Here is a 14403-nt window from a genome sequence, read left to right as displayed (position 1 = left end):
CTCTGTCTATGGGAAACCAGTGCTTAGGGCCGAGCACAGGTGTGATGTGCTCATGATAGCAGATGTTGCTGAGGAGCTGCCCTGGAGCATGTTTAGTATTTGCTGGAGTTTCCTAAGGGCTAATGGCTTCCTGCCCAGGTACATTGTATTGTTGTGGTCCAGCAGAGAGTTGCATATCCCCAAGACAGGTCATTGTTCACCAGGGCAGGACGGAGTCCTCTTGCCAACCGGCAATGATAGAATGCAAGAGCTTAGCATCCACAAGGAATCCAGTCACACTCCTAAACTATGGACTGACTTACCCATTGGTGGGTGGGTGCCTTCAGCCACAGGAGACTGCAGCAGGCTACAGGCTCTTCAGAGTGTCCTCAGGCTCCTCAAAGGATGGTCATTTGGGACTAGAGCCAAGGTCGGGAAGGAAGACCTGTTTTGGCAGCTGCGTTTTGTATGAGCCTGCAATGGGAGAGGAAGGAGTAAACAAGATGGGAGAGGAGGCAACGGCTCTGGCTGAGCATCGGCTATCTAAGAGGCAGTGTAGTCTGGGGGCTAGGAATGATTGGAGACCTAGGCTCTATTTCCAGCTCTACCACCAACCTGCTGTATGACCTGGGACACGTCCTTTCCCACATCTGTTTCCCCTCCCACTCTTGGTCTGTCTTGTCTAGCTATTCACTGCAGGGACCATCTCTTATTAACAGTAGCACCTAAAGATCGCAGCCGATAGCGTCTGGCCAGGCAGAAGGCAGCTGCTCTTAGAAATCTGGAGGAAGAGCTAGCCAGATTTGAATGTAACCTAGAGATGCAACACAATTGTGAGGGAGGTAGAGGGAGTATATTCCTCCTCACCCCCTCATTCTCTCTCCCATAGCCTGTTGTCCTCTTCGGTGAAGTTGCATCCAGCTCTTCCGCCACGTCGTAGGAGACTTCACCTTTGCTACTAACAATGACTATTGAACAGTCTTGCGGGCACTGGAGAAGAGCTGGAGGATTTGGGGAATAGCAGCTGTGCTGATATAAATGAGTGAGTGTGGTACTTACAAATGATGGAAGTTAGAGCTACTGTACAGGCGGTAATGAAACCTGCTATGTGCACTCCCCTAAATAGCTCTGTAACAGACCAGTAAGCAGCAGGAACCTTTTTCTGGAGGATGATTAAACTGGTTCCAGTTCCTGACACAGTGACTGGACGGCATGAAGCATTAGAATCACAGGACTGGAAGGGACCTCGAGAGGTCGTCTAATCTGGTCCCCTGCACTCAAGGCAGGACCAAGTGTTATCTAGATTATCCCTGGCAGGTGTTTGTCTAACCTGCTCTTAAAAATCCCCATTGATGGAGATTCCACAACATCCCTAGGCAATTTATTCCAGTGATAAACAACCCAGACAGGAATTCTTTCCTAATGTCCAACCTAAACCTCCCTTGCTGCAATTTAAGCCCATTGCTTCTTGTCCTACACTCAGAAGTTATTAGTGTGTGGGCATAATGGGTGGAAACTAGTGAAGTATTCCATAGCTATGTGAAGTGACCACTCGACTCGGAGTATAAAAACATTGCTCGGGCATGCAGGAGTGAAATCAGGAAGGCCAAATCACACTTGGAGTTGCAACTAGCAAGGGATGTTATGAGTAACCAGAAGGGTTTCTACATGTATGTTAGCACAAGAAAAAAGTCAAGGAAAGGGTGGGCCCCTTACTGAATGAGGGAGGCAACCTAGTGACAGAGGTTGTGGAAAAAACTAGTGTACTCAATGCTTCTTTTTTTGCCTCTGTCTTCACAAACAAGGTCAGCTCCCAGACTGCTGCACAGGGCAGCACGGTATGGGGAGGAGGTGACCAGCCCCCTGTGGAGAAAGAAGTGGTTTGGGACTATTTAGAAAGACTGGACGAGCACAAGTCCATGGGGCTGGATGTGCTGCATCCGAGGGTGCCAAAGGAGTTGGCGGTTGTGATTGCACAGACATTGGCCGTTATCTTTGAAAACTCATTTCGATCAGGAGGGATCCCAGATGACTGGAAAAAAGCTAATGTAGTGCCCATCTTTAAAAAAAGGAAGAAGGAGGCAGGAGTGGCACCAGGGTTTCTGGTGCCCTAGGCAGAATTTGAGGGGCAGCATTTTGTGCACTACCCACGGGGCACACGGGAGCTTCCGGTTCCACTCCTATCGTGCTGCCGAAGAAGGACCCTCTGCCGAAATGCCGCAGGCGACAGCGGCAGTCTTTGAGCTGCTCAACTGCCTGCTGCTGTTTTCCATGGCACGTCGGCAGAAGGTCCTTCAGCGGTGCAACGGGAGTGGAACCGGAAGCTCCTGTGCGCCCCGTGGGAAGCATGCAAAATGCTGCCCCCCCCGAATCCTGGTGCTCTAGGCGACCGCCTAGGGTCGCCTAATGGAAGCACCGGCCCTGGAAGGAGGATCCAGGGAACTACAGGCCAGTCAGCCTCACCTCAGTCCCTGGAAAAATCATGGAGCAGGTCCTCAAGGAATCAATTCTGAAGCACTTACAGGAGAGGAAAGGGATCAGAAACAGTCAGCATGGATTCACCAAGGGCAAGTCATGCCTGACTAACCTAATTGCCTTCTATGACAAGATAACTGGGTCTGTGGATGAGGGGAAAGCAGTGGATGTGTTATTCCTTGACTTTAGCAAAGCTTTTGATACAGTCTCCCACAGTATTCTTGTCAGCGAGTTAAAGTAGTATGGGGTGGATGAATGGACGATAAGGTGGATAGACAGCTGGCTAGATCGTTGGGCTCAACGGGTAGTGATCAACAGCTCCATGTCTAGTTGGCAGCCGATTTCAAGCGAAGCGCCCCAAGGCTCAGTCCTGGGGCCAGTTTTGTTCAATATCTTTTTTAATGATCTGGAGAATGGCGTGGAGTGTACCCTCAGCAAGTTTGCAGATGACACTAAACTTGGAGGAGTGGTAGATACGCTGGAGGGTAGGGATAGGATACAGAGGGACCGAAACAAATTAGAGGGTTAGGCCAAAAGAAACCTGATGAGGTTCAACAAGGACAAGTGCTGAGTCCTACACTTAGGATGGAAGAATCCCATTCACTGTTACAGACTAGAGACCAAATGGCTAGGAAGCAGTTCTGCAGAAAAGGACCTAGGGGTTACGGTGGGCGAGAAGCCGGATATGAGTCAACAGTGTGCCCTTGTTGCCAAGAAGGCTAACGGCATTTTTGGCTGTGTAAGTAGGGGTATTGCCAGCAGATTGAGGGATGTGATCATTCCCCTCTATTCGACTTTGGTGAGGCCTCAGCTGGAGTATTGCATCCAGTTTTGGGCCCCACGCTACAAGAAGGATATGGAAAAATTGGAAAGAGTCCAGTGGAGAGCAACAAAAATGCTTAGGGGGCTGGAGCACATGACTGATGAGGAGAGGCTGAGGGAACTGGGGTTGTTTAGTCTGCAGAAGAGAAGAGTGAGGGGGGATTTGATAGCTGCTTTTAACTACCTGAAAGGGGGGGAGGGGTTCCAAAGAGGATGGAGCTTGGCTGTTCTCAGTGGTGGCAGATGACAGAACAAGGAGTAATGGTCTCAAGTTGCAGTGGGGGAGGTCTAGGTTGGATATTAGGAAACACTATTTCACTAGGAGGGTGGTGAAGCACTGGAATGGGTTCCTTAAGGAGGTGATGGAATCTCCTTCCTTAGAAGTTTTTAAGGCCCAGCTTGACAAAGCCCTGGCTGGGATGATTTAGTTGGGGATTGATTCTGCTTTGAGTAGGGGGTGGGACTAGATACCTCCTGAGGTCCTTTCCAACCCTGATATTCTATGACTCAGCTGGGGTCTACCCAAGCCGCAGCCTTTCATCTTACTTCCTGGGGCCTTGGGCCGAACAGAAAAGCAGTAATGGGATGTTGGTAGTGGACAGTAAGCTCGTTTGCTCGATGAAGGGGAAGCAGTAGCGTGACAGGGAAAAGCCAGAATAGTTCAGGGCTCTGTTCTCAGAAGGATTGCACCAGGCTCCCCATTCCTCTTTCATGACATTCTAATTGCACCTGGAACGCTGCCTGTTTTCTCTTGGTTTCTTCTTACTGGAAGCCAGTCCGGGTTTGGAAAAGGGAGATAAGGCTGGATCAGAGGTGGGAGCAACTGACTTTCAAAGAATGGAATTTAAATTGCAGTTGAGCTAATAAAGGGGAGCACAAATATAAATATTTGTAGTGTATAAAAACAAGCTGCGGAGAGGAACTGCAGGGCATGGAACTGGAAATGAAAATGAGTAACGGGAAACTTAGAGTCCACACTGGAAAGCATGTGAGTGGCGACATCGTGGAATATCTCCCCTGGGAAATGGTGGAAGCCCTAGTGCAGCAGTGCCTGGACAATCCCCTGGAGTACACACTGCAGGGAGCGAGGGAGATGGGGCGTCTCAATAGAGAGAGACAGAATTTATCCCCTGCCAACTCTACACCAGCAATAGACCAGGTTCATGTCAGGACCAAATTCCTGTGGAGAGGCCCCAGCTCCTGTGCCTCTGCCGTGACATTAAGCACTCACGACTTCCCTTTCTTTCCACTCTCTTGTGCAAGCAGAAGCAAATCCAAAATACAGGCACACGTGCCACTCATCTTCGCTGCCAGTAGTCGGTATACACGGTAAGCCTTGTGACCCCCGATAGATATTATCCTCCTCTTACTGAAGGGGATGGATGCTTGCCGTGGCAGAGCTGAGAAAAGAAGACAGGAGCCCAGATTCCCAGCCTTAGGGCAGGGATCTCAGTCGCTCTTTCCACTAGGACCTGCAAGGCAGCAGCTGACGGTGATGATAGAAAGGGGAGGTGGAAAGGACCATTTGGGTCACCTGGTTCCATTCCCCATGCAGGATTGTTCCCTGCATTCTGTTGTAAGTGCTTAGAGCAGAGGTCCCCAAACTATGGGGTGTGCCCCCCTAGGGGCCCCATCCCTGCACCTGACCCATCCGCAGCTTCCCACCTGGCCCTGGGCCCCCTTGCCCCTCTCCCCATCCCTGCAAGTCACAGCCACACTCCAAGCCCTGGCTTCAGGGGGGCATGGACAGGGGGAGGGGCGGCATACCCCTCAAAAGGGCTAGATAGTCTGTTCGAGCAATGGCACTTCAGTGTGTTTGATGTTTCTGATATTAGTCCTGTATTTCCCATTGCTGGGCTAGTTCTCTCTCTTTGAATCAGACTAAACCCTTCCCTTCCCCCTGTAATACTTAGTATTTGTGTAACTGCCCTTACTCAAAATTTATCCAAGTTGTAAATACTTCCTGTAGGAGGTTCAACTGCACTAACGACTTAGCCCTCTCCAGTATCAGTAAAGTAGATGTTCCACGGTGCGGCCAGCTGCCAGTTCGCCTGATGAAGTTCGTGGGGTGTCACCATCCACTGGGAGTGTTTCCAGTGGGTTTCTGCAGCGAGCAATGCCACTCCTGACTGCTCAGTATTTTCCTCAACAAGCTGGAAGTGCATCTAAAATCACTGTTGATAAAACTCGCAGCAGCTAGAGGCTGGCACAGCGGTAAATACTGGGGACAAGGCCAGCATGCAGAGGAATCTAAGAACAGAAGAACGGCCACATCTAGTCAGACCAAAGGTCCATCTAGCCCAGTGTCCTGTCTTCCGACAGTGGCCTGTGCCAGGTGCCCCAGTGAGAATGAACAGATCAGGTTATCACCAACTGATCCATCCCCTGTCGCTCATTCCCAGCTTCTGCCAGTCAGAGGTTTAGGGATAGTCTCTTTAAGATCTTAAGCTTAGTGTACATGTTTTGCTTCATGTGCTTTGGTTATTTATCACTTACAATCTCTTAAAATTTACCAGTTCAGCACGGTTGGGGGCTTTCCCTGGAGCCCGCTTCTGGGCAGGGCTCGAGAGAGGCTGCGCCTCGATGTGGGTTCAGCATGGGCCCCACTGCTTTCTAGTACCGGATGAGTCCGCAGTTCTCTTGCCCGCAGGCAGTGCAGGGACAGGAGGCAGCGAGCCCACGGCGCTGCCCATGTAACGTGAACGTGCTCCTCAGCACACCGCTGCTGCAACCCTCTGCCCCTGCCCGGCGATGCCCGGTACTGGGCCAGTGGGGGAGTTCCCACACTGTTCAGTCTGTCCTAACCCACCGCCCCTGCTTTTGTCAGGCTAGGGTCTCTCTATGCAGCATAGCTGATCCCCTGTGATCATGGCTCACCCTGCTAGTCTGGCCCTGGGCTCCTGATGTTCACGTAGTGCCCCCGCTGCCCCGTGATCCTGGCCCACCCCTCGACCCGCCAGCCCGGCCCTGGGCTCCCGACCTACACGCCACCCCGCAATCCCAGCCCACCCCTCACCCTGCTAGTCTGGCCCTGGGCTCCCTGTAGCCAGTTCACCTGATTTAATTTTTTTAAATTACACCTCCAACTATGTGTGGTTGGAAATAAAAAGGTCTGCCTTTCCCCCCATGTAACCCTGGCAACGTTGTCTGCCGCCAGCCTGAAACATGGCTTGTGAGAAGTGTGCGCTATCCTCTTGCCTGTCACTGGAACATTGACCCTGAAACTAATGATGACTCCCCTCTCCCCATGGTTAGCTGTGTCACTGTTGCGTGTTTTAGCAGAACCATCCAGCTCCATGGACTGAGCCAATAAGCCCAAGATGTTTCTATGCATTTTGCTTCACTGCCGAAAGCGCCACCTCCTCCCTCCCCCGACAACTGCTCTGATGGCAATGCTGTGCTTTCAGTGCATGGCAGGGACTGCGTAAAATCAGTAACCCTGACTACGAAATGAACAGACACATGGGCCTGACCAGATATCCACTGTTGTATTTAACCCAGTATAAGCCCTTCTCTTGGGGAGGTTTGGGGGGAGTTAGCAGGTGGGTGGGTCTCAGGAAGATGAGGGGTATCAGCAGTATGATTGCACTTTATAAATATATCAGCAGGATAAATATCAGGGAGGGAGAGGAATTATTTAAGCTCAGTACCAATGTGGACACAAGAACAAATGGATATAAACTGGACACTAGGAAGTTTAGGCTTGAAATTAGATGAAGGTTTCTAACCATCAGAGGGGTGATGTTCTAGAACAGCCTTCCAAGGGGAGCAGTGGGGGAAAAAGACATATCTGGCTTCAAGGCTAAGCTTGATAAGTTTATGGAGGGGATGGTACGATGGGATAGCCTAATTTTGGCAATTAATTGGTTTCTGATTATTAGCAGGTAAATATGCCCAATGGTCTGTGATGGGATGTTATATGGGGTGGGATCTGAGTTACTATAGAGAATTCTTTCCTGGGTGTCTGGCTGCCGAATCTTGCCCACATGCATAAGGTTTAACTGGTTGCCATATTTGGGACTGGGAAGGAATTTTCCTCCGGGGCAAATTGGCAGAGGTCCTGGAGGTTTTTCACCTTCCTCTGCAATGTGGGGCATGGGTCAATTGCTGGAGGATTCTCTGCACCTTGAGGTCTTTAAACCACGATTTGAGGACTTCAGTAGCTCAGATGTAGGTCAGGGGTTTGTTACAGGAGCAGGTGGATGAGATTCTGTGGCCTGTGTTGTGCAGGATGTCAGACTAGATGATCATAATGGTCCCTTCTAACCTTAAAGTCTGTGAGTCTATGAGCTGGGTGAGTGGGCCTCAGGGGGCATCAGCAGCTGGGTGGGGCAGTGTCTCAGAGCAGTGGTTGGGTGGAACAGCAGCCAAGGCAGTGGGTCTTGGAAGTTGGGGGTCAGCAGCTGGGGAGGGGTCCTTGGGATGGGAGAGTCAGCAGCCAGGGGGATGGGTCTCAGGGAAATGTGTGTTTGGCGGGGGGCGGGGGGTGGGGAGTGTCAGCGGCCAGGGAGCATGTCTCAGGACAGGAATGGGTGTCAGCTGCCGCAGAGGGTGGGTCTTGGGGTGATTGGGGGTGGTGGTGGCAGCATCCAGAGGAGTTGGTCTCAGGGCTGGGGGAGGGGGTCAGCACCTGGAGGTGGGGGTCTCAGGGAGCTGAGGGGTGGTCAGCTACTGGGCCATTAGGTCCTGGGGGGCCAGGTGTCATACTGCTGTGTGGACATTGTGGCAAAGGTGATCAGGGAACTCCCCCACACACACACGCACGTGCCATGTATGATTCACCCCCTCCCTTCCTTCCTCCCTCCCCCACCCCCACCTCCCTGCTCTAGGAGTGGCTGGGGACATCCCCCTGCTAAGTGAGCCACAGGATAAATACTTCCTCCCTGAGTGACTCCGGGCAGACAGCCCAGCCTGGCAGGATGGACACAGCCGCAGCCCGCAGGCGCCCAGGTAAGGAGCAGCTGCTCGCACTTTGAGGGGGGGAGGTGGATGGCGGGGGGCACCTGGTATGTTTCCCTTCAAGGCAGCTTTTTTGTCAGCCTGCCACAAAGAGGCTGATTTGCTGGGGGCTCCATTCTTGGGACCCCCCCCACATGATATGTTGTTGGGGGGGGGTCCCCAGAACAGAGCCCCCCCCCACAAAAAAACAACCCTCACTGGCTCTAACTGGTGCTGGTGACATCCTGTCTTGCTGCCAGGCGGGCTGGGACAGGCGCTGTTGGGGTTGGACTGGGGAGCTGGCGGGTCAGTCCCAGCCAGCACCGCCTTTGCCACAGCGCTTAATTGCTTGTAGCGGGTCAGTGCAGCGGTTGCACTCGATCTGTACGCCATGGTCTCTGCCCCCCAGAGCTTCCAAGCAAAACCAAGAGCAGTGGGAGGGGAAACTGAGGCCCCGAGGGGCAGTGAGTGGGCAGGGGTGGGAATAGACCCCTGGCTGCCAGCCTAGTGCTCTAGCCATGCTGCAGCTCCCAGCCTGCCATGCCTCAGTTTCCCTATGTGTGAGATGGGGGAATCACAGGTGGTCAGTGACTGTGCTCAGATGGGGGAGCCAGGGACGGCAGGGAAATCTTATAGCGCCCAACTCCTCTGAAGGGCAGAAGCGAAGGGGCTGGGGGATGTGTTCCCAGCTCCTCCCCCCAGCTCCTGCAGTTTGGTTTGCGGGGACAGGCTCAACTGTGAGGCCTTTGAGAGTATCTCTTCCATCCCCTGCCCTGCACGCAGCCCATATGTGAGGAACAACAGCCGTGAAGGTGTGGCGGGGGGGTGGCGGGGCGGGGAGGCAGGTGGCTGCTTTGGTTACATGGGTGCAGAGCTTCCAAGGGGTTCAGCTGCCGAGCCTCCATTGAGTTCAGTCCTTTGGGGGTCTGGGCCCTCGCAGCCCATCCTGTGTCTGGAGGGTAAGAGGCCGGGGCAGCCAGTAGGGGCCCAGTGCTGGGACGGAGCCTGGAGGGTGAGGCAGAACAAAGGAGCAGCAGGGTGAATGCAGGGCTGGGGGCTTAGGGTATTTAGCAAGCCAAGCCCTGGCCACAAAGCATGGAGCCCCCTGTTGTATCATCACCCCATTGTACAGATTGGGGAAACTGAAGCACAGTGACAGGAAGGGTCACACAGCAGCAGAGGCAGGATGAGAACCCAGGCCACCCTTCCATAGAAACAGGCTAAGCCCCCCTGCCTCTAGGTGGGGCACTGTGGCTTGGAGCACCCCATGGGCAGGGCGGGCTGCTCCCATTCCCCATCCCAGCCAAGCCAAGCCAAGCCAAGCTAATGCTGCCTTCTCTTGTGATCCCAGGTGTGATGGGAGCTGTTCCCTGGCTCCCTCTAGTCCTTCTCTGCGGCTCCAGCCACTTCCAGAGCTCAGGTAAGGCGAGGGCAGCCGGATAGCATAGGGTCCTTGTGCTTGTGAATGTGTGGGACAAACAGCTCTGTCCCCGTTGTGGTGTAGTGGGGTGGGGACAGACGGATGGTGTGAGATCTCCATGTAGTGCAACTCTGCCAAGGTCTCCAGGCCCCTGCAGATGCTGCTCTCACCTTCCCCCCCCCCCCCGCCACACCACAGTGTGGTGCTTTTATTGGAGCTGTCTAACCTGTTTGACTTCTCCATCACCTGGAAGCTAATTGAGATGCTGTGCTACCTCCATGAGCCACACATTACTGGGCTTGTGCAGGGGGTGGGCGGGGGTGAGCTCTCTGGCCTGTGTCAGCCAGGATGGGGAGGGGCAGGCTAGATGAACAGAACTGGTGCCTTTTGGCCTTAAAACTCTATGAGTTCCCATCAATAATCTCCTGTTGCAGTGAGTTCCGCAGGTTAAAAGTAACTGCTGTGCCAACACTCTAACAAGTGGGGGCTTGAGGGACCAGCTCGTTGGCTTTAAAAGGAAGGGTTCAGCTCCCCCTCCCCCCCCAAGTTGTGTCCATATTCATGTCCCCTGGCAACGGTCATCATTTCTGAGCGCTGTTTCTTGCTGTGAGGTGGGCTGGGGTCCCTGCAACGTGTATGGCAGCCACGAGTCTGAGGCCTGGCTGGGAGCCTGGACTTGGGGGCTCTACTGCAGCCTCTGCCAGATTTACTCTAGCACCACCTGGTCACCTGACAGCTCCATGCCTCAGTTTCCCCATGTCTAGCAAGTGCTCTGCCCTCCTCTGTGTTGTTTGTGCACTGCCCAGGTGCCAGTCTGTGCCCCAAGGAACCATCCCCCACTGCCTTTCACCAAATGCTTCTGCTTTCAGATGCAGCTTCCAGCCTGCGCCCAGAGATCATTACGCCCCTGAAGCCCGTGAAAAGTCCCACTCTAGGTAATTGACGTTCTCTGTCCAGCTATGCACTGTGGGCACTGGGCGGGCGTGGGGGGGGGGGGAAATCGATCATAGCAGGTCGGGTAGCACACATGGCCCTACACAGGGGGAGGACAGCAGCCCTGACTCCTACTCCCACACCAGACACTCTGCATCTGTAGCAATTCAACAGGGCCCAGCCGCACACAGGCCCTGCCAGACTAAAGGAGAGACCCCTGGCTTGAGTAGCACGAGGGTATCCAGGCACGGAGGGTGTCCAGCCCCCAGGAGGCTCTGGGATTTCCAAGAGGGCTGGCATTCCCTCCACCAGTGGGGCCCACCCCATGGGGATACAGTTGCCCTGGTGATGTTCCCCCCAGCGGGGATGCAGTTCCCATGGCAATGTTCCCCTGGCGGGGCGGGGGGGGCGTTGTCCTACTGCTGCCAGCGGACCCCAGAGCCAGGCCCTGATGGGGACATGCCCTTGCCTTGGCCCCTGACGTTGCAGCTTCCTGTCGCTTCACATCCTTGTCCAGGGAAATGCTTCAATGTCAGCTGCCAGGCTCAGAGCCCTTTCCCGAGGATGACCCTCATCTACTGGCTGGCAAACGGCTCCTTCGTGGAGGACCGATACCCGGACGAGGCAGTGAGCGAAGGGGACGTCTTGTGAGTAAATTCGCCCAGATGGGGGGGGAGCTGGTCCCGCGTGCCTGCTGACCTGACCTGCTCCTAGCGTGGAGAGCCTGCAGCGGGGCTGGCTCAAGGGCCGGCCCCTGGATCCGGCCCCTTCCCCCAGGAGCTCACCCCTTTAGCTCCAGGGCTCTGAGCAGTGGTAGTTGGGGGAGGGAGAAGCTCAGGCCAGGACTTGGGTCCCACCCACTGGAGCTAAAGGAGAAGTGTTTGGGCCCAGCGGTGCTGAGCCCCTGTGGGTCACAGCAAGGAGAGGGCGGCTCAGCAGCTGCAACTCAGAGCGCTGGTGCAGTGCTGTGACCCCTCGCTCCTCTGCAAACATGCCCTGGGAGCTGTCCATGCAGCTGTTTCTGGGGTGGGGGGATGGTGACACCTACTGGCTGTTTGGGACCATGCCAGGTCTCCCGTGCCCTCGCTGACACCCAGTCCAGCACTGCAGCCAGTTCATGGGCCCTGCCTCTTCCTTCACAGAACAGAGCCCAGGGGCACCAGGGTCCTCCTGACCCGGGAGCTGCTCTTTCGCTCCTTCTCCCAGCGGGACTGGAGCACCTCGTTCCTGTGCATGGTGAGGAACCCAGCCGGGCTGGAAAAGGGACTGGTCCACTGGGACCCTGAGCCGCCAGCCCAGATCTCCGAGCCGCAGCAGGAGACAAGGCAGGACGTCCAGACCCTGACAAGCACCCCCACCATGGACTGGTGAGAGCCCTTAATGGCTATAGGGGGGTGGCGTGGGCACAGGCCGGCCCCAGTGCAAAGCCTTGAACAAGGTCACTCACTAACCGCTCAAAAGCAAAGGAAGCTGCCAGGGGATAAGGAGGAAGGTTCTCTCCTGGGTCAGTAACTGGTTAAAAGGCAGGAAACAAAGAGTAGAAATAAATGGTCAGTTTTCAGACTGGAGAGAGGTAAATAGTGGTGTCCTCCAGGGGTCTGTTCTGGGCCAGTCCTATTCAAGGTAGTCATAAATTATCTGGAAAAAGGGGTAAAACAGTGAGGTGGCAAAGCTTGCAGATACAAAACTACTCAAGACAGTTACGTCCCAGGCAGACTGGGAAGAGCTACAAAAGGATCTCACAAAACTGGGTGACTGGGCAACAAAATGGCAGATGAAAGTGAATGTTGATAAATGCAAAGTATCAGAGAGGTCGCTCTGTTAGCCTGGATCTGTAAAAGCAGCAAAGAATCCTGTGACACCTTGTAGACTAACATACGTATTGGAGCATGAGCTTTCATGGGTGAATACCCACTTTGTTGGATGCATCTGAGGAAGTGGGTATTCACCCACGAAAGCTCATGCTCCGATAAATGCCAAGTAATGCACATTGGAAAACATAATCCCATTCAATTACGGGGTCTAACTGAACTGTTACCACTCAAGAAAGATCTTGGAGTCATTGTGCGTAGTTCTCTGACGACATCCACTCAATATGCAGCCGCAGTCAAAAAAGCAAGCAGAACATTGGGAATCGTTAAGAAAGGGATAGGTAATAAGACAGAAAATATCATATTGCCTCTATATAAATCCATGGTACACCCACATCTTGAATACTGTGTGCAGATGTGGTTGCCCCATCTCAAAAAAGATCTATTGGAATTGGAAAAGGTTCCGAAACGGATAGAAATGATTAGGGGCATGGAACGGCTTCCATATGAAGAGAGATTAGTAAGACTGAGATTTTTCAGGTTGGAGAAGAGACAGCTAAGGCGGGAATATGGTAGAGGTTGATAAAATCATGACAGGCATGGAGACAGGAAATCAGGAAGTGTGATTTACTCCTTCTCACAACACAAGAACCAGGGGTCACCAAATGAAATAAAGGCAGCAGGTTTAAAACAAACAAAAGGCAGTATATCTTAACACAATGCACAGTCAGCCTGTGGAACTCCTTGTCGGAGGATGTTGTGAAGGCCAAGACCATAACAGGGTTCAAAAAAGAACTAGATAAGTTCACGGAGGATAGGTCCATCAATGGCTGTTGGCCAGGATGGGCAGGGATGGTGTCTCTAGCCTGTGTTTGCCAGAAGCCGGGAATGGGCGACGGGATGGATCACTTGCTGATGACCTGTTCTGTTCGTTCCCTCTGAGGAACCTGGCACTGGCCACTGTCGGCAGACAGGGCACTGGGCTAGATGCACCTTTGGTCTGACCTAGTCTGACCATTCTTATGTTCTTAAGGGGTTGGAGGCACCAAGGCCCAGCCCCCGCTGCAGTCTTAGCTGTACAGCACTTCCCCAGAGGTAGGGTAGGAGCTGTCCCATGTTCAGGGTCGGTGCTACCACTGCCTCTGGAGCCCCACCCCTTCTCTTCACTGTAAGTGGGTGGAGAGCTGCTGGGTTCCACCCCAGTGACAGCTGCAAGGGGCTGGCTCAGAGAGCAGGGAATCAGCCTGCATGCCCAGAGGGAAGCAATCCCTGCACGGGGCACGGGAGGGCAGGCACCATCACTCCGCTGGGCCCCAGCTGCGTAGGAATGGCAGGCACCTGCCAGCCTGGCACTAACTGCACTTTGGCTTTCCCCAGGGCTGAGAGCACGGACTGAGCACAGGGACAGCAGCACCAGCCCCCGAGAGGCGGCGATATTGTGCCCATGGTGCCAAGCTCCACTTCCCTGGCAAAGCCCTGCCAGCCTCCCTCCACGGCCCAGCTGCCTTCCCCTGCCCCCTCTGTGTCTGCTTGGAGCCCTGCAGGGCCACGGCGTGGCTGCCCCAGAGGCCAGGGGCTGGATATAGCCCCACCCCAAACACACTGCACTGGTGAGGGAGGCTCCCACAGGACTTGCCCTTGGGCCATGGCCTGGGAAAGGCCCATGTTCCCCCTCTTCCACTGCTCTGGCAGGATCATTCTCAGCCCTAGTGACCAAAGCCACCCCCTGCTGCCAGCCCAGCCTACGAGTGAAGAGCAGGGTTCCTTCAACAGCTGCCAGCAATGCCCTGCCCGTTACATGCCTGGGGGGCAGCACCAGCTTGGGGCAGAGGCTGGGAGACCAGCACCCGCTGGCCTGTGGCTGCCAGCTCTCCTCCCACTTCGCGCAGTTTCTATTAAATAAACACACAACGCTCTGCCCGGGCTGCGCGACATTCTTGTAGCCATCTCAGCCACCATCCTGGAGGGAGAGGCAGAGAGGGGAGTGGCCTTGTGGGTCAGGGCAGGGGGGGCAGAGCCAGAGTG

The 14403-nt window shown here is 54.2% G+C and overlaps 1 protein-coding gene across 1 annotated transcript; it reads left to right on the top strand.

The window, feature by feature from the left end:
• Window positions 1-9096: 9096 nt before the first annotated feature.
• IL18BP (interleukin 18 binding protein) lies at window positions 9097-14298 on the top strand. Its single transcript, XM_050925125.1, is given in 6 exon segments — window positions 9097-9520; window positions 9523-9634; window positions 10504-10569; window positions 11085-11214; window positions 11710-11934; window positions 13756-14298. Coding segments are annotated over 6 exon segments (591 nt in total). The 5' UTR covers window positions 9097-9481; the 3' UTR covers window positions 13775-14298.
• The last annotated feature ends 105 nt before the right edge of the window (window positions 14299-14403 follow it).

The sequence above is a fragment of the Gopherus flavomarginatus genome, chromosome 1 (genome assembly GCF_025201925.1).
Source record: "Gopherus flavomarginatus isolate rGopFla2 chromosome 1, rGopFla2.mat.asm, whole genome shotgun sequence".
Taxonomy (NCBI): Eukaryota; Metazoa; Chordata; order Testudines; family Testudinidae; genus Gopherus; species Gopherus flavomarginatus.
Note: the sequence above shows the minus strand (reverse complement) of the source record. Positions and strands in the feature narration are given on the sequence as shown.